This window comes from Pongo pygmaeus, chromosome 7 (genome assembly GCF_028885625.2).
Source record: "Pongo pygmaeus isolate AG05252 chromosome 7, NHGRI_mPonPyg2-v2.0_pri, whole genome shotgun sequence".
NCBI classification, from domain to species: domain Eukaryota; kingdom Metazoa; phylum Chordata; class Mammalia; order Primates; family Hominidae; genus Pongo; species Pongo pygmaeus.
Window position 1 is genome coordinate 83,491,290 of NC_072380.2, and position 22,349 is coordinate 83,513,638.

The following is a 22,349-nucleotide window of genomic DNA, read 5'->3' on the forward strand; positions in this document are numbered from 1 at the left end:
CTGGGACAATCGGAGTTCAAAATAATTGGTTAAAAACCAAACAACAAAAAAATGCAATGCTACTTGCTGAAGGAAGCCACAGAAACTCCATTTATTCTTTCCTAGCTCTATGTCTATGTTTTTTGAATTGTGGGTCACGGCTCATGAAAAGTTCATAAACTCAATAGGTTGTACCCAGCAACTTTTTTCTTTTTAACAAACAACAGAATAAAAGATATCAGGGTTACGGGTTACTACACAGAGTACAGGAAGTCCCATAAGGCTTTGATTTAGAGGATGTGCACAGTATGTGTGTATATATATATGATGAAAGACTTAGGAGGCTGCAGAATGTGGGAATTAAGCCTAGGTTCTGGAATCAGAATTGAATTTCAGCTCAGATTCAAATCCCACTTCTTCTATGTGGGCTTAGTCAAGTTATTCCCTCTATGTCTCCGTATGTTCTCCTATAAAATGATGGCAATAATACCACCTACACCTCATAGGATTGTCATGAAGACTGAGATAATTTTCCCAGATTCCCACTGTCTTTTACTCCACTCTTGTCTTTTCCTTCTGTGTTTTCAACTCTACTCAATGGACAGCATCACCATCTGTCCCACAAAATACTTCAAGGTTGGATTTTCTGTTTCCATTTTACGTATGAGGAACTAGCAGCTGATAGAAGTAAAGTAACATATCCAAGCAAATTGAACCCAGGTCTGCCTAACTTTTCCCACCAAAGCACACTGTCTTCTGACCCCCTGCGTGGAAATTAGAACCTCACAGCCATCTTGTTTTCCCCTCTATTTTATGACTCAGGTGACTCCCCTACCCCCAATCCAGAATTGCCTGTTGGTCTGTCCCGCATACTCCATCCATACTCTCAGGATCCCTGTCCTGGTTTAGGTCCTCATAATGATGTCTCACCTGGACTACTGCAACAGTTGCAGAGCCACTGTCCCTTTTGTCCCACTCAGAGATGGCCACCTGTGCCTTCTGACTCTCAATACTGCCACCACCATGTTCTTTCTTAAATGGAAACTTCTTCATATCCATTCTCTAGCCCACAATCATTTGACAGTGCACATTATCCCTGGGATAAATTCCAAATTCCTTGGCAGATAATACAAAGAGATTCAAGCTTCAACTCCCTCCTGGGTAGGTTATCTAGGCTCCCAGACTTCAGAACTGCCCATCCATGGCATGTACTTTTATGTCTGATTTGGTTGTTGTTCACACTAGACTCTTCTTCCTTGTAAAGCTCTTCTTTCCTCTGCCTGACAAACATTCCACCACAGAGACTAAGACATCATTTTCCCTTTAGGATAATGTCTTCCTTCTCTGTACTTTCTTGGAACGTTGCAATCCTTGGCAATGTAGCACTCCCGACATCGCATTAAAACTAGCATATGTAGTGTATAGATGGTTACTTTCCTCTGCTAACTATGGGCTTCTGGGACCAGGGACTTCTTATTATCCTATTTCCTCAGCACCTGACAGGGCCTGGTATGTAGTAGAGGGAATCAACACACACTAATTGTTTAAAAAGAATGTGAGAATTTCTTCTCACATAAGCAAAGTAGATGTTTAAAACCACAATAACGTGAAGAATGTCTCAATTATTTTAAGTTTTTTATAAACACACATAATAAACCTAATTTAGTTCTTTGGCAATATAGATTGGAGTAAGTAGTATCCCTTATCAAATAAATGTGAAGCACCTACAATGCTGTCTTATAACTACTCACCTAGTTAGGTGTGCTTAAAATTACTGAATATGTCAAAGGCCATATAATAAGTCATATCTTTTGGGCTTTCTTTAAATCCAAACCCCTGTATGTCTCGCACAATCTCTGTGCGGCCTGTAGTCAAAAATCTACCATCTTATACCTCAAGTACCTTTTCTGTAATGGCATGAAACACTTTAAACTTTCTAAACAGTAACCCAGGAATTCAGATTAATTTTAATTTCACAGGACCAAAATCACCTAAAACAAAGGGAATGACCCCAGATCATCTATCAAAGTAAATTAAATGGTCATTTTACCCTTAGAAAACTCCAAATTACATATGCCACAGAGGCTTGGGAACATACGGGCAACCAATATCTCTTCATCTGTTTCAATTATTCCATTCTATGTCCAACACAGAATCTCCTCCAATCTTTTTGTAGGAAGGGAGAGGAGGATCAAAAGTGAATAATAATCACAATCTTGGGACCACTGGGAAGAGCAACAGAACTCTCGAAATTGGCAGGTCCTCAGCTCATTCCTCCCCCAGGCTCCTTCATATCAACACCATTCAGCCAATCAGGTCAAAAGCCTAGAAGTAAGTTTTGACTCTTCTCTTTCCCTCACACCCCACCTACCCTTTTATCATAAGTCCAGTCTGTTTTCCCACCAAAATATACCCCAAACCTCACAACTTCTCACTTCTCATTTATCACTGTTCCAGTCACTAATGTTGTGGCAAACAGAAGACACATCTCCTGGTTCTTCTGCTGCAGGGGATGAAGCTGAACAAGGGCCTAGCTGTTAAGCTCTGCAATCCTTCCATGCCATGCAGGGCGGGTGTGAGGGGACACTTTCAAAGGGCTTAACCCGACCAATGACAATGCACCAGGGATACTAAGGCCTGTTCCTGGGAGAGCTGGGGCTCCTCTGATGGCCTTGCTGAAATGTCCTTAGACTGCACTCCCACCTAACTTAACCTCCCTTCCTTCCCTCTCTCCTTTACCTTAACAAAATCCTGGCACATTTAATCCTGCCTTGGTGGCTCTTCTAGGAAGACGTGAACCAACACAGTCATCTTTCTTCTGAGCCAGGAAAACGTTGGTCTCCCTGCTTCCATGTCACCCTTCACCCCATAAAGCACCTTCCATGCATCAAACAGTGATCTCTTAAAAACATAAATTAAGTCATGCCACAAACCCCCTGACCCTCAACCCCAAGCCCTCCATTATCCTCCTATCACATTTCATTGAACCCAAACTTATTGCTGCCCTTCACCAAGATCTCTGCTCAGATGCCCTCTCCTCTAAAAGAGACTCGCATTTATTCCTTTACTAAATTCTTTGATCAGCTTTTGTTTTCTTCTCAGCACTTTTAGTTGTCTATTTACGTACACCAGCACTTAACACTTACCCATGTATTATCTGTCTCTCCCAAAGAATGAAAGCTCCATAAGGGCAAAGACCCTGTCTATCACTTCACTGCTGTATTCCCACTGCCTAGAACATTGCTTGGCATATAGCAGGTGCTCAATAAATAATTGTTGAATGAATGAATCAGACCTAGAAGGGTACACCTTTTATGAACAATTAAATAGAGAAATCATATTCGTTACACAATACTTTTTCTCCTTCAGAAGCATTCCTGCTTCTATTTTCAATTTTCAAATATCACCAGACACCAACTAGCAGTTTAACAACTTAACAAATTTAGGCTTTGTAGAAATGGCAGAGGCAGCAAAGATATTAAAAACACTTTGTTTGCAACCCCTCTTGTTCTTAAAATTTAAATCATTAAAGTATTGTTTTTCATTGATAAAGAGTAAATGGGCATCACTTTACGATATTTGGAAACCATGATAAACAATGCTGCAATTTTCAACTCAGCCACATGCCTTGGAAAACCAGCCTCCCCTTTCTTTCACTCTCCCCACACCAAGATCCCTGGAGGGCTTCCCTGGAAGTGTGAGAGTGAGTCACTATGTCCTCAAGGCTTGCAGGTGCTAGGGCTCCTTGAAAGAGAGGTGGAGATAGCAATCACCAACATCACAGTGGCTCCATTTCTTCTTTATCCTCACTGTCTATTTTGTTAAGACACTAATAATAGTTAGGGTGGGAATCTTTAAGTTCTTTCTTTTTTTTTTTTTTTCCTGAGACAAAGTCTCACCCTGTCGCCCTGGCTAGAGTGCAATCTCTCTATGAGAGATGCACATCAATGACGCATCTCAGCTCACTGCAACCTCCACCTCCTGGGTTCAAGTGATTCTCCTGCCTCAGCCTCCTGAGTAGCTGGGATTACAGGTGCCCGCCACCATGCCCGGCTAATTTTTTGTATTTTTAGTAGAGACGGGGTTTCACCATGTTAGCCAGGATGGTCTTGACCTCCTGACCCTGTGATCTATCCACCTTGGCCTCCCAAAGTACTGGGATTACACGTGTGAGCCACTGCGCCTGGCCAAATTCATGTGAATTTTTAAGCCATTGTGGAGAAGAAAGTAGGAGTGGTGGCCACAGAGGTAAAGGACAGTTTGGAGTGAAAGGCTTAGAAACTTCTTTCTTTTACAAACCCTAAGCCCTGTTCATAGCCATTCCAGTATGTTGATTTTTGTCTCTTTCATCGTTTATAAAAGAGAGAGAAAAGAAAATGTAAAACAAGAGAATACCGATTCCAGGGTGCTCTGTGCTTCCTATGCCTTCACCCAACTCCCTCAGCTCTCCTGATTCTTTCCGCTGTATTCAACGCAGAGAATCAAACTATGGAAAACAAGATCCTTTACAGCTTCAGCCCCTCCACCACCTACCCCTTCACCTTCAGCTAAGCCCTTCTCCAAGGCCCTCGCTTCTCCTGTGTATCTTTTCCAAGTTGAGGCTGCTTGCTCTTTCAGATTCCAGATGTCACAAAGACCTGAAAACATATTTTCATTGTTGCTTCTTCCAAACCATTGGTTTTCTCCTCTCCCATAAAATCTTTCTTTCTCTGGGGTTGATGACAGATCTTCAACATTTCCATGAATGACCCACATTCTGGACACTGCCTACATTTATCAAAAACTTTAGGATTTGGTGATGTGTCCCTATAAGCCCCAACATCACCCTGGTTATACATCCACTGCTTTTCTCAGTGTGTCTAGGCCTCAACCCTGGCCTTCTACTTCAGTCATCAAGCTCAAGACCACATCCTGGCCCCTTTTCCCCACTCCATGGTCTCAAGCCACAATCACATTGATCAATTCATTAATTTCCTCAGCAAACATTTACTGAGCATCTCCTATATGCTTGATACCATGAAGACCACCAGGACTGTAACTGAATAATACAAACAGAATCTCTGTTCTCATAGGGCTACAGTTTAGCAGGAAGACAGAGACCGAGAATTAATCTCATAAGTAGTGATGAAGGGCGCGGAACTAACTACAGAGGCATGTGGTGAAGGCCTCACTGAGTTTAAGTAAGGAATATCATTTCTGTCTAGAATTTTCATTCCTTTGTTCTCATTTCATGTGTTCTCCAACCTCATCAAGAGATGAAGAACCCCTGACATCCCTATCTTTTCTCACGGTGTTAGCCCCTACCTTCTTCTTTCTACCCGTCTTGAATACATGAAAAATTATTTTAAACCATTCCTTTACCGATACTCTCAATTTTCTTAATTTCATATTCTCTCATGCTCTATCTGGAAAACCCTTGACCCTGGATCAAGCCCAGTGTCTTTTCCCATGGTCTGCTAAGCCCTTGTAGAGAAAAATCACTCTACCATACAGGTCCATGTTTGTTAGCTCCAGCCTTGATCAACCTTCAGCTCTACTGTCCATCCTATTCTCTGTTTCTAGGCAGCCTCAGACTTCCCCAGCATCCACTACATCAACTTCAGTCTTCTCCAACTCTTCAAGCTCACATGCCCATCACTACTCTTATTTTGAGTCACTTCGGAGGAAAAAGTAGAAACCGTCATTCGTTCATTCATGTTTTCTTTAATTCAAATATGTAGCATATATTAGGCAAATATGTGAGTGCCTAATAAGTGGCAGGTACTGTTTTAGGCGTCAGGGATATAGAAGTGAACCAAACAAGACAGAACCCCTGCCAACACAAGCTTATGTTTTGGTGGGGTGAGAGTCCAACACTAAACATAATGCACAAGAAAATGACAGCATTTGCAAAAGGCTCATAATTATTGGCAGGAAAGAGTGGGGAGGAACCTGACCTGGTAGAACAGAAGTAGAACAGGAGAGCTGCGCTGAGTCAAGTGGTCAGGGTGGGCCTTGATGAGGTGAGATTTGAACACAGACGAAGTTAGGGAGAGTAAGGCAGGTATACAGGGAAGGGACTGCCAGCAAAAAACGCACTATGTGGGGAGCATGTCTACCACATGGGAGGAAGAACAGTAAGCAAGGCGGGCAGGCAACAAGGTCAAACAGTCTCTGAGGCAGATGATGATAGGGCTTGTGGGCTTTTTAAGGATTTGGCTTTTACCCATAGAGACGAATGGGAGCCTTTGGAGGGTCTGAACTGAAGAATCGGATAGGAACTCCCTCAACGTACTGCCACCTCGTCCACTTCAAATTCATCTGCACCACTTCGTACTGCACCTTCCCCAATGTTTCAGTGGAAAAGTTATTCCTTTTCTAGCCTGATCCATTTCTGTTTTGGATTTGTGCTATTGCTGTCCCATCAGGAGCTTTCCTCTATCAATTATCCCCCTACTTGCCCGTACCTCTAACCTCTGCCTCTGTTGAGTTTGTGTCAGCAGTATGAAACCACCCTGACCTCCTAAATGCCATCCCTCTCTCTAATGAATTTCCTTTCCTTCCCTTCTTCTTAGCACTATGTACTTGAAAGACATTTTACTTTTCCTCATCTTCACTCCCCCACATTATTCATGAATCATCCATTCATTCAATAAGCTTTAGGAGCACATACTATCTGCTAAGAGCTATGCTGGAGACACAGAAGTTGGTCACGTGGTCCAGCAGGGACAAGGATAAAGTTCACCCATCTACTGAAACTGCTACAGGCTAACCCATTGATGCTTGTAATTTTTTAATTTAAATTTTGACATAATTTGAAACTTGCAGAAAAGTTGCAAGAACAGCACAAAAACTTCCCAGATATTCTTCATCCAAATTCTCCAACATGTTATTAGCTTTATCCTTGATTTCTTGTGTGTGTGTGTGTGTGTGTGTGCATGCATATACATATATACCTCGCATTCTGTTGGAGTTTTGTGTATGATGTCTTTTTACTTATAAATATTTCTGGCCGGGTGAGGTGGCTCATACCTGTAATCCCAGCACTTTGCGAGGCCGAGGCGAGTGGATTACGAGGTCAAGAGATTGAGATCATCCTGGCCAACATGGTGAAACCCCATGTCTACTAAAACTTCAAAAATTAGCTGGGCATGGTGGCACATGCCTGTAGTCCCAGCTACTCGGGAGGCTAAAGCAGGAGAATCACTTGAACCCAGGAGGCAGAGGTTGCAGTGAGCCGAGATCACACCACAGCACTCCAGCCTGGGCAACAGAGGGAGACTCTGTCTCTAAATAAATAAATAAATACACACACACACACACATATATATGTGTATATATACATATATATATTTCTATGTGTATTTCTTAAAAACAAAGAATTCTTTTACCACAGTACAGTTATCAAAATCAGGAAAAACAGTGATAGTGATGCAATACTATTTTCCATAGATATTTTCAAAAAGATTATCTCTTTGTAGCACATGATTTTTAACTTGGACTTTAAAAGTATTACTTTTTAAAAGTATAAATGTTTTACATATATATATGTAAAACGTAAAAATTTTGAAAATAAGACAAAAGCAGAAGGAATAATATTCAAATTATATTCCACCACTCAGAGAGAATCACTGTTAATTTTTAGACCCATATACACAGGCCCATATATGTACATACAGACGCCTTTTTAAGAAAGCAAAACTGTGATTATACTGAAAATATGACTTTCATAACTTGCTTTTTCTCTTAATATAGTGAACATTTTCTCAAGACACGTTTTAAAAATAATTCTCAAGAGCTGTGTAGAGATCCACATTGTTGATAGTGCTTCCTTAAAATTCTTCCCTGTGTTTGCTTCCAGTTCAAAACTATTGCTTGCTTTTTGTTTTTGTTTTTGTTTTGAGACAGAGTCTCACTCTGCTGCCCAGGCTGAAGTGCAGTGGCGCAGTCATAGCTCACTGCAACCTTGATCTCCTGGGCTCAAGTGATCTTCCAGTCTCAGCCTCCTTAGTAGCTGGGACCACAGGCGCATGCCACCATACCCCGCTAATTTTTTAAAAATTATTTTTTGTAGAGACAGGTCTCCCTATGTTGTCCAGGCTGGCCTCCAGCTCCTGGGCTCAAATGATTCTCCTGCCTCTGCATCCCAAAGTGCTAGGATTACACGTGTGAACCACCATGCCTGGCCAAAACTGTTGCTTTATCTCAAATTACCTGTTTTCATTTGATCCTCTGCCCATGTCATATATATTACCTTTCCATGAGTTCTGTTTTCAACCTTGTTTACCCCACTAGCTTTAGCTCCCCGTACACTTTAAATTTCCCATGCCAAATCTCCCCTGAGCTCCAAACCCTAATATACTTGGCATTTGCAGGTAGATGCTGCCTCACAGTCAACATGCCCAAAACTGAAGTTAATGTCTTCCTTTGTCAACCATGCTCCTCTTGCATTTCCTGGTTCTTGACTTCTTTCTCTGCCTCACTTACCCCTATACCCACCTGTCACTGACCACTATAAATTCTACTTCATAAATGAAACGCACCAAATCCATCACCTTCCCATACCCATTGCCGTGCTTTATTTCAGGTCTTCAATATTTCTTGCTCAAATTAATACAAAAAAAAATCTCTCACTGATTTCTCCACTTCAACTCACCTGCCCCTAATTCATCCTGCCATGGCGGCCATAATTCTGTCCTATGAATATGATCATGCGACCCCCTTCCTTTGATGCCTCCCATTGCACACAGGAGAAAACACAAATTCCATGAAGCTCACACAAGTCTGTTTAGACTCCGGCCTCTGCCTCCCTCTGCAACATGCCCTTGCTCTCACACTGTACACACACCAGGAACCCTGAACCATTAACAGTTCCCCAAAGATCCACGCCCTCTGTGCTGCTGTCTCCTTTCATGGAGTGTCCATTTGTCCAGCATCTCTCTCCCAGTGCTTCCTTCCTACTCATTTTTTAAGACTGAGTATCCACTCCAAGACACCTTCCCTGATCACCCCACCCCAACCTGGTCTCCACTAGGTCCCTTCCTGGGTGTTCTTTGGGCACTCTGGGCTTCCCCCTGCATTATCAAACTGTACTGTGATGGTCTGTTCATTTGTTCATCCCACTAAGCCCTGGATCAGGACCATTTTCATACACCTATGAAGTCAGCATGGCACCAACCACATTGCCAAGCAAAAGTCAAATTCTAATAAATGTTTTAGGAAAGAACAAATGGATATTACACCCTTTGTTAATTTTTATTGCTTTCACCTGGTATCATTAGTATCAAAGTTGTGTGTTTGCATTTCATTTTGTATTTACAATTTCTTTTTGTTGTGGTATATATTAAATAAATGATCCAGAGAGCTTGAGTAAATCAATCACGACTTTATGGAATTATAGCATTTCCAATAGAGAGGTGCTAAAATTATAGCAGGCAATATTAAAAAAGTCAAAATTCTAAGAATTACCTCTGATATAAATAATTTTTAAATGAAATACTCCAAGCTGGGCTGGGTGACTTGGCAAATATATAATCACTTTCTCACAACCACCTTATGATCACAGTCACTTTCTTGTCAGTAATTTCATTATGACACCTGTGAAACTTGGATATTTTGTTTATTGGAGGCAGGTTTTACTATTGTGAAGGAGATTAAAAACTAACTGAAGAACTTAATGCTGCTTTACAGAGTCTATTTAATTTAGATCTATAGTTGATATGACAGTTACTTAGCAAGATGGCTTGGCGAGTCTGCTTAGAAGTGTAAAACACCAATTTTTGCCTAACCAAATTTGAAGACCTGGAAAAACAATACATCTAAGAGAGAATGGGGGAAGAGTCACCAGCATAGTAAATATAATTAGTAGAAGAAAGGAGAAGAACAAAACCCTTTTTACCCCATTTATTGGATACCAACATTTCAGCAACTACTTCTTCACAATTAATAAAAACAGAATTGGCAATATGTGACTGAGCAAAGCTATTTTATATGTTTATATACATAAGTACATATATACCCACATATGTACACATATATATGCATACATATATACATAGGGACATTACATGAATAAACTAGAAAAAATGCTTGGTGTTGATGTGAAAATCTAATATTTATTCCTTACCTGAACCTGAGAAATTGTCTAAAGACCCGTCTGCTGTTGTTGAAGCTGTTTCACTGCTGCTCATTGGCTCTGTTTTAACTACAAAAATAAACAACATACATCAATATTGAATTAATAGTTATTTGTAAAGACATGGAAGAGAAGATATAACATTCAGAGTAATGACAAGAAAATCATTTCAAAAACCATTTTCCCTAACTGAACATAAATCATAAGCATAAATAGACTCCTTTAAAAAAACATTCACATACTAAGTTCTTTCCCCTTAGGAAACAATCTATTGTCACAAGTTACCCTTTAAAAGCAGCACTTTAAAAGTAATTAAATTCATCATTGCTTTACATATTTACTGAATTACTTATTGATAAATAAATTATCTCTCAAAATCTACATGATGTGATATAAAATCATTTCCTGGGGTTGTGGAAAAATCTGTTATTTGGTCAGAGTTAAAAGGATAGAACAGAAAGATGTGGGGAAGCAGGAAGTAAGTGGGTGTCGACACCAGCAGGTCTTCCTGATGCTCAAGGGCAAGGTACCCCCTACCACACACACACACCTTCTGGGTTCTCCAGCATGGTTAAAAAACCAAGGGCTCAATTTAATGCACCATCATTACCACCCAGCCATATCTGACTGCCAATTCATCAATATTTTACGTATGCTTTGTACCAAAAACATACTGAATCTAAATGAAGCAGAAACAAAGTTTTCTATTTCAAAACAGTATTGATAGCAGACAGTTTGTGAAATACATACATGATCTTTGGTCAAGTCCCTTTGTGCTGTGAGATAACTTTTAGATTTATGCTATAGATTCTCTAAAGCAATCCACTCCCCTGATATGGTGACAGTGTTATTGTTCCCCTACCAAACAGACAAGCCAACAACTTCAGCACATTTGCCTTTGTTCTCTCTAGTTTTACATTTTTTTAAGTGAAGAAGTAGCATCGTTGTTTTCCTTAGAAACTACCGGTGAAGTGCCATCATCAGAATTTGCCTACCCTGCTTTGTGGAAGGTACTCATTTCTTAGTAACAGCTTTTCAGAAAGAATGCAGTAATATTTTAAGCGATACCTAAAAATCATTAACATGCTTCCTAAAACAAAGGCTCCCATGAGAGAATATTTGGGGAGGCCTCTCTTATAAAGCAAATACATTTTGAAGCAGGAAAAGATGATGGAGAAAATGCAGCTTTTCCTTCTCTTAACATCACCAATCTGTTATAAACACCAGGGAAAAGGCAAATTCACATAACTCCTGGATCTTCAAATATTCTCCTAATGCATAATGAGCAGTTTAAAAATAAGCATTATAAATAGATGCATCAGATAGCCACTTTTTAAAAAAATAATTATTCAGATGGCTTCTAAACAAGCTTCGGAAAACAACAACAACAGTGAGACTAATGGAAATCACTCTGCTGGATTGTTTTAATGTAGACCAAATAATGGCGTAACTGAAGTTGTAACTGAAGTTTTCACTTTTCTGCCAGTTGTTTTGGGTTTAGAAGTCTTTGTTGATGCTAAAAATTCTGACATAAGCCTGTATTTCCCTTCTCTCTCCATGACACCAGACAACCTAATGATTTTGCTTTTCATCACCATTACACTGCCATCGTTTCAGGAAAGGCAGTATTCCATTGCTAGCACACAGTTTCTAAGTTTCTTACTTAGCTGTCCACATCATAACTTAACTCCTTAAAAAAAAAAACACAAAAAAACCTAATATAATGCCCCATACACATAAAGCAATCGTTCTATTTCATTCTCTGCCAGACAGATCACCACTAAAATTCTGAACTCAGAATCAAATACAACATACTAAGCAAAAGATTAGAATTAGGTGCCACGGAAACAGGTCCTGTAAAGTGCCTACTATGTGTCAGTTATTTATAGACATTATAATTCATCCTTTTAAACAACTCTACTAATAGTTCTCAGAATAGACAAACTCCCTAGTCAGTATTGTCTTCTTGTTTCCCATGCACACATTAAAACCAAAGGGGTTAGGAAGTCACCCAAAGACCCACAGTAAGGGGCAGAAGTAAGATTTAATTTGGGATGTTTTTGACTCCAAGGCCCATGACTAAAGCTTGAAGAAATAGTAATAAGTGGGACTTTCCAATAGTACAAGCTACTCCACAACAAGGCTGCTGGGGCACAGTGCCACACACTGGGGATAGAGTGGAAAGCGAAGTCCCTGCTCTCCTACGGTCTTAGGGCTCCTAGCCTAGTGAACTTGCTGGAAATTCTCACATAGAAGTTTCATGCCCAACTGTCAGGAAAAGATGTGAAGAAAAAATTGTTCCACTGTGTGAGATGTCAATCAAGATTACTTCCAAGTCTTTGTCAAATCTAAGGGCTATGATTCAACAGATTCTGTAGATGCAACTACTTTGTGAAAGCTTGACTACACCAAAACCACTCCTATTTCTGTACCCCTAAAATCGACACCAGCTATTCTCCATATGATTAGCTTAATCAAATGTAGTCTTCACTCCCAAGAGGCACATTCAATTATACTTGAAATCCATTAAAACTAGGCAAAAAGATTAGAAAGGAAAGGAAGAGGATACTTTTCTTTTAGGCACCAATGACACTGCTTTTCACCATTGTTCAAACATACCCATCTATACACTAAGGAATAAAGACTCCCTTTTCCCAATGAACCCAGTTTTTTAAAAGGCTCACTGTTGAAGAGAAGAGGATGTACATAAAATAACCACCAGGATATTCATGATTTTATCAGGTACTGTAATTGAATACTTTGATCACCAGGGACCTGATGCTAAAGACTGGTGATTTATTGTAATGTAAAATAGTTTCTGAATGAAAGCCAAAGAAACAGAGATTACTTCTGGCTTTATTGTAGCCAAACATACATCCACCGGAGAGTTAAAAAGATGAGAATGATCTCTGGCCACCAAAATTTTATCCATCCCATTCCCACTAGCACCACCACATTTATAAATATACTGTAGATGATGTAATACAGCATCTCTCCAACGCTTTGAATTTAAAAACATACACTGAGTTTTCTGGGTCTTAGAGGTTTAAGGTACTGTAATATCTGAGAACAACTATCCCATCTAAGCCACCCATCTAAAAAGGAAAAACTATGAATGATCTATTCACCTCTAAATAACTAGGATTAGTTTATCTCCACCATACTATTCATTACATGACTCCAGTCTATTAGAAAATAGCAACTTTTGTTCTCTTTTGCCCCCACACGAGTCTCTTTTTCTACCATTCTAAGTTTCCAATCTTCCTTCTGATCCTTAAAAATCTATTCATCCTTTAAAAATATTCAAAAATTCCCTTTTATCCCTTAAATCTCTCTGTTCCTCCAACTCCTTCACTTGGCCATGCACTCCAGGCCTGAGCAATGCTGGGCAACTTGCTACTCTCTAGATATGAAATGATCTTCCCTCCACCAATGCCTTTGAGTTTTGGTCTTGAAGACAGAGAATCCAGTTACCTGCTATAAGACTTTCTAAAAGTGATTTAATCTCCTTGATCTTAATTATCTCCATATATAAATGTTTTAAAATTATATCTATATTACAGGAATAAGAATTCATAAAAATGTACATAAAGTACCTGATATAAAGTAGGAGCTAAAACTATATTGATCATCATCATTAAAAGTAGCAGTAGCAATATTCTCTGTTGGACTGAATGCCTTCCTCCTTTCTCTTAGGGGGTAATAGCAGGAACAATATATAACAGTTAAAAGCACCAGCTTTGGAACTATCAATTGAATTTCTAGCTTTGCATCTAACAGCAAGAATCTGGAAGTTAGTCAACTTCTGTATGCCTCGGCTTCCTCATATGTAAGTGTGGGTGAATACTCAGGTGAGAATGAGAAAAGATAAATGCTTCTAAATCATTCCACACTGTGCTAGGTCCAGGGCCCATGCTTTTATAGTCACTCTATCACTACAGTGTCTCTTTATGACAAATCAAAGTCTTTCTTAAGATACAGATAACTGGGTCCAAGCGTATCATGAACTTCACATTAAAGTTAAGCTTCCCCTTTAAAAGAAAGTTAGAAGAATCCGAAGTGAAGGGAGGTGTCCAAGATCAGCCATGAGGCCACACTTCAAGAGAGCCAAAATTAAACCAAGGTAACTTGGAAATAACTCAAGAAGGCAGGACCAAATTGTGATTATATGAAGAAAACTTATGTTTTGGTCATTAAAAGGCAGCGTATACTTTCTGAAGAAACAGGCTAATAGAAGGAGAATGGTTTACATGGCAATTGTGATCAATAATTCCAGGAGAAAATGTGGCCATCTTTTTCTAGCATTTTTTAGGGGAGGCTGGCCCATAAAAATGAGAAAACCATCTTCCTTCATCATAAATTTCAGTGTGGATCTATCTATCAGACCACTGGAGCTCGGTGACATTAGCTATCAAGATCATGCCACTAACCCATCATACCATGATTCCCTGCTTATCAAGCAACTTCTGGTTATACCTTGAAGGTTCCAGTCATACAGAAGACTTCCATCTGCAGAAGATGACAGACCATTCAGAAGAAACAAATATTTCGTCCATTCGATTAGTTACATTTTTCACCATAAATTAAGTGGGCTGTTTTAATAAAGCAAGTTCACCCACAAAGGACAGTACTGCCTGCTGGACTAGGAGCCAGCCTGTGTGTTACAAATAATTCACGCCGCAATGCGCAGGGAAGGCAGCAGCCTTGGTGAGCTGCAGGCCCTCCCCAGCAGCACCTAAGCTCATCTCACAACTTTTCTCAAACTGTTACAGTAAGCACAGCTTGTCTTTGCTTGGCACAAACTCAATCTTCCTTTTAGTTTTGTTTCCTACTATATTATGCAGGGACTTCAAAAACTCAGTTTACCATCCCTCTCCCACTCTTTATGATTCCTTCGTCCCTTCTACTTCAACAAGACTTACCTTCATTCCATATTGGTTATTAAAATGTTCAGCTGCACCCATGCCTGGAATTGCATTACCTCCTTGCAATGTCACCTTTCACCTCATTCATTCACTTAGTTGCTATTACTCCTCATCAGAATAAGCCATCTTTCCAAATCCCTATCTATTCTCCCACTCCTGCTTCACAGCCTCCCTTGCCTAGCCTGAAACCCAGAGCCAGTCACGTCTAGCTCCCATCCTAGGATGCTGTGTGGTCTCATTTCTCCTAGCATCTTTTTTTGCCAAATTTTAATCTCAGGATGGGCAATCTCTCATTGTTCACTGTTCTGCTGCTGTTCCAGATGGATGATTATAGCAGAACAGGTGCCATACATGCTGGCCAAGTCCACTTAATTGTATTCTGTCTTTATTCTTTTGAGTCACCCTATTGCTTGCCAGACCCCGTTTTCCATCTCTTGACAACTGTCTGAAATAGTTTCCACTGAGTTTTTTCCACTTTCCTTAAGCTTCCGAGACATACCTCATCCCTCATCGTCTTTGGCCCTTTCACACCAACTATTTCCCTTCCACACCAACTATTTTCTAAAGAATGTTGATGCTGCATTAAATCCTTTGTCTTCCTGCAACATTTCCCAGTTTTCCATGGATTAATTTCAATGAAAGTTTCCTTGAGCAGGGTTTAACCTATTTTACCAAGAAGACTTTCCCAATTGCCCAGTTCAAACTCTTCTTAATCCTAACTTTCCTCAATTGTATAGAATGAGCCTTAGTCCTTGACACTTTTTTTTTATCATTGTTCAATATAACATAGCAATAGTTCTCTTCTCCCCCATGTATTTCTTTTTCTCCAGGTTTTCTTCCTTTGACTACTCTGTGGTTCTAAAATTTCACCTCCTTCTTGTCTGCATCTTCTCTCACAATCATTTCTGTCCTGCCACACTCTATAATTTCCACCACTCTAGTATTTTACAAGTGTCTTCTTTCTAATTTCACAGCCACTATCCTAATTACCTTCTGCCTCTTCTCTTATGAAATTTAGCAAATTGGACTTTCAGCCTCTACTCTCCCTGCTTTGGAAACAAATATTTGTCTTTTCATAATTTAGATGTGCATGAGTCACTCCTGGCTCTGGGGTCTTCAGCAGGTTCTCCACTTTCTTCTGAATTAAGTTCCCAATCTCTAATCATGTATTTAAGGCCCCCCTATACTCTGACACAGAACTTTTCTTATTTTCTTTGCTTTACTTTTCATTTCATTTCTTTCATACACTTTTTTATTTGCAAAACAGATAGTAATTTGCAAGAATATAAGAGTACTGAAAAAACACACAATCTCATCTAATTGTCCCAACTTTCCTGTGTGGCACTATTATCCCCATTTATAGATAAAGAACCATATATCCATACATTGGACGTCGTTTAAACCAGCTGGCCTCCTAAGATGTTTAATGCTTCCTCAAATCTACAGCTTTGTAGTACCCTTCCCTCTGAGATTGAATATTCTACAAATTTTACACATGACTAAATCCCACAGTTTCTTCAAGGTTCAACTAAAATCCCACCTGTTTCCTTAAGTCTTCTCTGATCTAGTACTCAGGGATGGCTTCTTAGTCCTTGAACTATGTCTGTGTTTGTGACTCCTTTAGAATATATGTCCTCTTCTACCTCATTTTATATTGGAAAGTCTTATGCATTTCAACATATAATAAACTGCTTCATGACCTAAAAAGATCCTCTAAGACCAAAAAAACTCAGCTACATTTTTTTTTTAATTTACATGATTGTATCTCTACAGGACTTAGCCCAATGTTTAGCTTGCAGTTGGAACTCAATATTTATTGAGGGAATGGATAGATAGACTGACTTAAAAAACAGGTTACAACTAACTTCATACTACTAGGCACATTGCACAGGACAATTCAAAACACTGTTTATGCTAAAAACAAGATGACAGTTTATTCCCTCCAAATCATCACTCATTCTACTGATATGCAGGCTTTGCAAACTGTCTCATTTATAAGACATGCGTCAGTTATGTTATTTTGAAAAGTGTACTATTTGGAGAAGACACATTAGCATAAACTATCAATTACTGAAATTTTTGTATGTTTAGAAAGGATCCCGCCTCAATCAGTAAAAAGAAAGGTAAATAAATTACCATGAATTTGTAATAATTCATGGGAGATGATCCACAAAAGCAAATGTTGGGTATTGCTGCAAATAAGCCTTGAAAGCACCCTTTATAAAGCAACAAAATTATGCTGTAGAGGATCGCAAAAGCAAAACTATGTAACGTTATGTTACAGGTTGGATTCAATGACAGTAACACTCACAGATTTAATGAGTCTCTTTCTCAAACCGTGAGGCAGAAATAGAAATGTGTTTTCAGAAACTGTGACAAATGATTTAAAAAGGGGCAGCGAGGGAGATGTGAGGAGAATAAAATTGTTGCATAAAATATGAAAGTGCAAAAAAGCAACATTGCTAAATTTATATATTTGACATCTCACTCTAAATGCATGATTGATTCAATATTACAAGTACCTATTTGATTATTTCTGCTTCACCTAAAAGTACATATATCCATGAACTAAATGTGTTTTCTTTAGTTAATTCCCATTTAGAAAATAAGACATTCCTTTATGTTTGGATTGGCTATATAGCATATGATCATTATCTCTCCAAAAAGTAAAGGTCATCTTCTTTATCTTAAACGAGGGCAGGAAAAAACATTAGCTCTTCAATGGTACACCTGGTACAATCTTATGAAAACCAAATAAACACATTCAGACTAAACTTGAATTTAAGAGTATACATGGCCAAAAAGAAACATTAGTCTATTTCAAAACCTGCTATTCATGGAAAGTACAGCATATATCAATAGCAGCATGTGCAATTACTTATGGGGTGGTCTAGACTAATTTAAATTTTTTGTAAAATAAATAATATATGGTAAATCACAACTGCTCCTTTGTAATGTCTTTTACAACTTCATGTTCCTTTTTGTTTTGCAACTCATTCTTCCACACTAGCTCAGTTTCCTAACACATGCAATCTGAGATTACATGAGCCTCCATACTAATGCTCATCTCTCCCCCAACCCAATCTGTCCTTGCAACTGCTGCCAGATTAACACCTAAAACACTTCCACCATATCAGCCCCTTGCTCAAAATATTCAGTGGCTTCTCTACCGACTCCAGGATGAAGTCCAAATTCCTTAGCTTACTATTCAGGGTCCTCCACAGTTTGGCTCCAACTGATCCTTCCAACCTTATCTACTATCAATTCCTTCTTCAGCTAAACTGGTCTCCTCACAGTCTCCCAAACTATCCTACCTTTGTTTGTATTGTTTCTTCATTTAGAATGCATTCCATCTGTTCTCCACCTATTCAAATTCTACCCATTTCCCAATACTCAGCTCAGATTCCATCTCCTCCTTGAAGCTGGGCCAGACCTTAGCAAGCTGAAGAGCTCTTTCTTCTGTACTCTGAGAGCACTTTTGTTCAGATCCATGGCTTCTAACCTTCTTGAGAATGAAGCCCTCTAACACCATAACATTTCAGAACCCAAAGTGTATGACAAAAACCTACTGTGAATTTGTAGATCAAAAATGCGTATTTTAATAAACATAACAGAATGTCCATATGTGAAAGAGTTAAATATATATGTGGCCTGTTAATTTCCTAACCCTACAGACAAACCTTTTGAATTTGCGGACCTTTGGTACTTGCTCTCCAAGTACCTACTGAGGAAGGGTAAGCCACAGACTGAAAATCCTAGTCTCCATAATTTATTTGGTATATTACCTTTTAGTTTTTGCTAAATGTTTAAGAAGTCTTATCTGCCTTAACCAGCCTGTGAGCTCCTTAAGACAGGCGTCATAGTCATCATAAAAGAGAGAGATAAATATCTAAATTAAATATTTTGTTTGAAAATCACAGAATTGCAATTCAGAACATATACACAGAGCAGGATGGTCTTCAGTATGTCCTAAGAACAAAGAGAAGGAGGTTTTATTAGAAAGAGAAAGTTACATTTTGTTTTGAAAAGCTCATTGGCACGAGAGAAGCTTTGGGAGGCTGCCAACCTCTGACTGGTGACTGGTGGCAGTAGGTAAAATTAGTCATGGAGTCATGGCAGGTTGTCTCACTAGTTACTAGGTAAACTGGTTTGAAGGTTACAGCAGCTGGGCTTGAAGAAAATTCAGTTCTTGGAGCTGGTGCTATATTCCCCAAGTGCTTTCTCCTCCTACTCCTTCAACTGATTTAGTTGGTGCTATGGTTTGAGTATTTATTCCCTCCAAAACAAATTTTGAAACTTAATCCCCAACGTGTCAGTATTGAAAGGTGGGAACTTTAAAAGGTAATTGGATCACAAGCGTTCCACCCTCATGAATGTATTAATCCATTCATGGACTAATGGGTTCATGGATTAATGGTTTATCAGGAGAGGGAAACCGATGGCTTTATGAGAAGAGGAAGAGGAACCTGAACTAGCATGTTAGCATGCTCCATGGCCTCCCCATGTGACACTCTGTGCCACCTTAGAACTCTATAGAGAGTCCCCACTAGCAAGAAGGCCCTCACCAGATGCAGGCCCTTGATCTTGGACTTAGCCTTCATAACTGTAAGAAACAAATTCCTTTTCTTTATAAATTATCTTGTTTCAAGTATTCTGTTATAAGCAACAGAAAATAAACTAGTACAGTTGGATATAACTAAAATGACCCAACTGGCATAAATCAAGTTTCACACAAGGGCAGTACCATATACCTCTTCATATTTCTTCTAGAATCTGGCAGAGTTAATTTGTATACAGTAAAAACTAAATAAATATTAGATTCCTTTTTTCTCCAATATTATGCTATAAAATTTATCATACAGACAGGAAAGGTGGAAGAATTACACAGTAAACACCTATAAACCTATCACCTGGACTCTACAATTAGCATGTTACTATATTTACTTTTCTGTGTCTATCCTTCAAAAAACTATCTTATTTTTAATATATTTTAAAGTAAGTTGCAGATATAATAAACTTCCCCTAAACACTTCAGCATTCATATCATTAACTAGAGTTCATATTTATTTTTGACTCTTTTTAAAGTAAAATTTTTATATAATCAAATGTACAAATCTTAAATGTGCCATTCGATGACTTTCAACAGATACATATTATATTCAGAAAGCAAAGTGAGATTGAAATATTTTTAGCTTATTATAATGATGGAAGCATGGCACAACAGTATGAAAAGATTGTACCAATAAGAAAAATGCAGACAGCAATACAACGTTCTCAATTTATGACACAGGCAATATTAAAGTAGACTTTTAGAATGGAGGAGTAATAATTTTAAATGTAGTTTATAATTATTGAGCACCTACTGTATGCCATCTATTTTGCTAAGCACTTCACAAGCAATAGGTTGTTTGCTCCTCATGGCAACTTTATGAGATATTTATTATTATTGTGTAATTTCATAGATGAGGAAACTGCAGCTTCAAATGTTAAATAAATAGTCTATGATCACACAGTTTCACGTTTCTTTAATTGCCATATCTTTTGTAAATCAGCCAAAAAGCCCAGTGTTTTCTGAATACAGTTTTATCATCCTTAATCATTCCTTTGATATAGATCTGGACAATCAGCGAATGGCACAGCAATAAGAAGGTCTAAGAATATCAGGGCACTGAATAAAAGTATATCAGTGTATGTTGCAAATTAGCGGGTGGTAAAATAAACTAGTGCATGAAGATTGGAAGCAGATGAGCTGGCTCAGACTCACAACCTCAATCATATCAATGTGGGAAAATGGCTTACTTGCCTAAAAGGCAATCAGTCTACTAAATGTACATCTCAGATCATATGTTTTTCCCACCCTTCACCAACTCACAGGAGCACCCAGACATAAACCCTACCCACATTGAGTATTAATGGAACAAGTAATTACTAAGTACCTCAAGTACTCCAAATACCTGCAAAGGCCGTGCTTGATATGCAGGATCCCAAAGGAGGAGAATATATCCTTTCCTCACCTGGAGATATTACAGTAGCCAGTCCCAGAAGATATGTTTCTTTTTAAAAATATAACATTATTTAATAATAGCTGCTATGTTTTGAGCATGTAGTAGATACCAGTAACTGCACTTAATATTTTGGATAGACTAACTGTCACAGCACCTGTGATGAAGGGGCAATGCCATTCTACAGCAAAGAAGGCAGAGGCTCGGAAGTAACAGATAATAATAGCCAGGGGACATTGAGCATTTTCTAGGAGTCAGAGTCTGTTCTAAGCACTTTACCAACTCATCTAACATTTGTAGCGACACTACAGGCATGTAGTATTATCACCTTCATTTTACAGACCAGGAAGCAGAGGCATAGAGCAGTTAAGTAAGTATTCATCATCACACTTGGTAACTAGTAAGTGGCAGAGCTTCAAACAGAGGCAGGCAGGCTTCAGGACTCTTTCTTGGCTCCCTGCTCTGTTCTCAAAATGCATATGTTAGTTGCCGTGAATAAACAGCAGAACTGTGATTGTGTTTTTTTAGTTCAGGTAAGTCTGACTACACAACTGCTCTCACAAGCATGCAATTCTTCCTATATTTCTAATATTACTCATTTTCCACATTACTGTCTTTAAGGCAAGTATCAGATTTGTTCAGAAAAAGATAATAATATGTAAATAAGTGCATGATTTCAGATAAAATGCCTTCATTTCTTCTCACCTGGGGTCCCTTCTTAGTGCCCACTACCCCTTGAATACAGTTTCAAAATACTCCCTAAGTGCATTTCTAAAACACAAACCCAACATATCACTTTCCAACTTACAAGCCTTCAGTTCCCACAGCTCCTGTACAGTTGAATCTAAATTCTTGAACTTTATATCTGGAGACCTTCATCATCATCTTTGGTGTCTAAACTCCATCTCTGTGCATGCTCCTCATCTTACACACACACACACACACACATGTGCACACGTGCACACACAAACACACACTCACTCTTCTGCCATTTGGAATGTCTTCGTCACAGCTATAAAGCTCAAGCTCTCTCTTTCTTCCTGGCATGGCACTCAATATTCTCCTACCTCTTCTTCAGGACTCAGGCTAAGCATCACCAGCGTGCGTCCCCACAATCCACAATCACTTCAGTGATGATTAGATGTCCTCCTCCTCTGCAGAATATAGTCCTTATCTTAAAGTATGGTGGTAAATCACATTGAATACTGAACTTCTCTTTCGCCAGAATGGAGTTTGGTATATTTCTAGATAGAATCACTCAATAAATAGTTCTCAAATTAACAATGTAATTGTGGATATACAGTACAGATATACTACATACGTACACAC

General features: G+C 38.9%; 1 protein-coding gene across 10 annotated transcripts in view; it reads right to left on the reverse strand.

Moving 5' to 3' along the window:
- EYA1 (EYA transcriptional coactivator and phosphatase 1) overlaps nucleotides 1–22,349 on the reverse strand; it is a 357,217-nt gene that overhangs the window by 126,414 nt on the left and 208,454 nt on the right. For all 10 annotated transcript variants that reach the window (XM_063668878.1, XM_054499055.2, XM_054499050.2 and 7 more), the window contains one exon: nucleotides 10,085–10,162. In XM_063668878.1, the coding sequence (XP_063524948.1) occupies nucleotides 10,085–10,162 (78 nt within the window). The remainder of the gene's footprint in view (nucleotides 1–10,084; nucleotides 10,163–22,349) is intronic.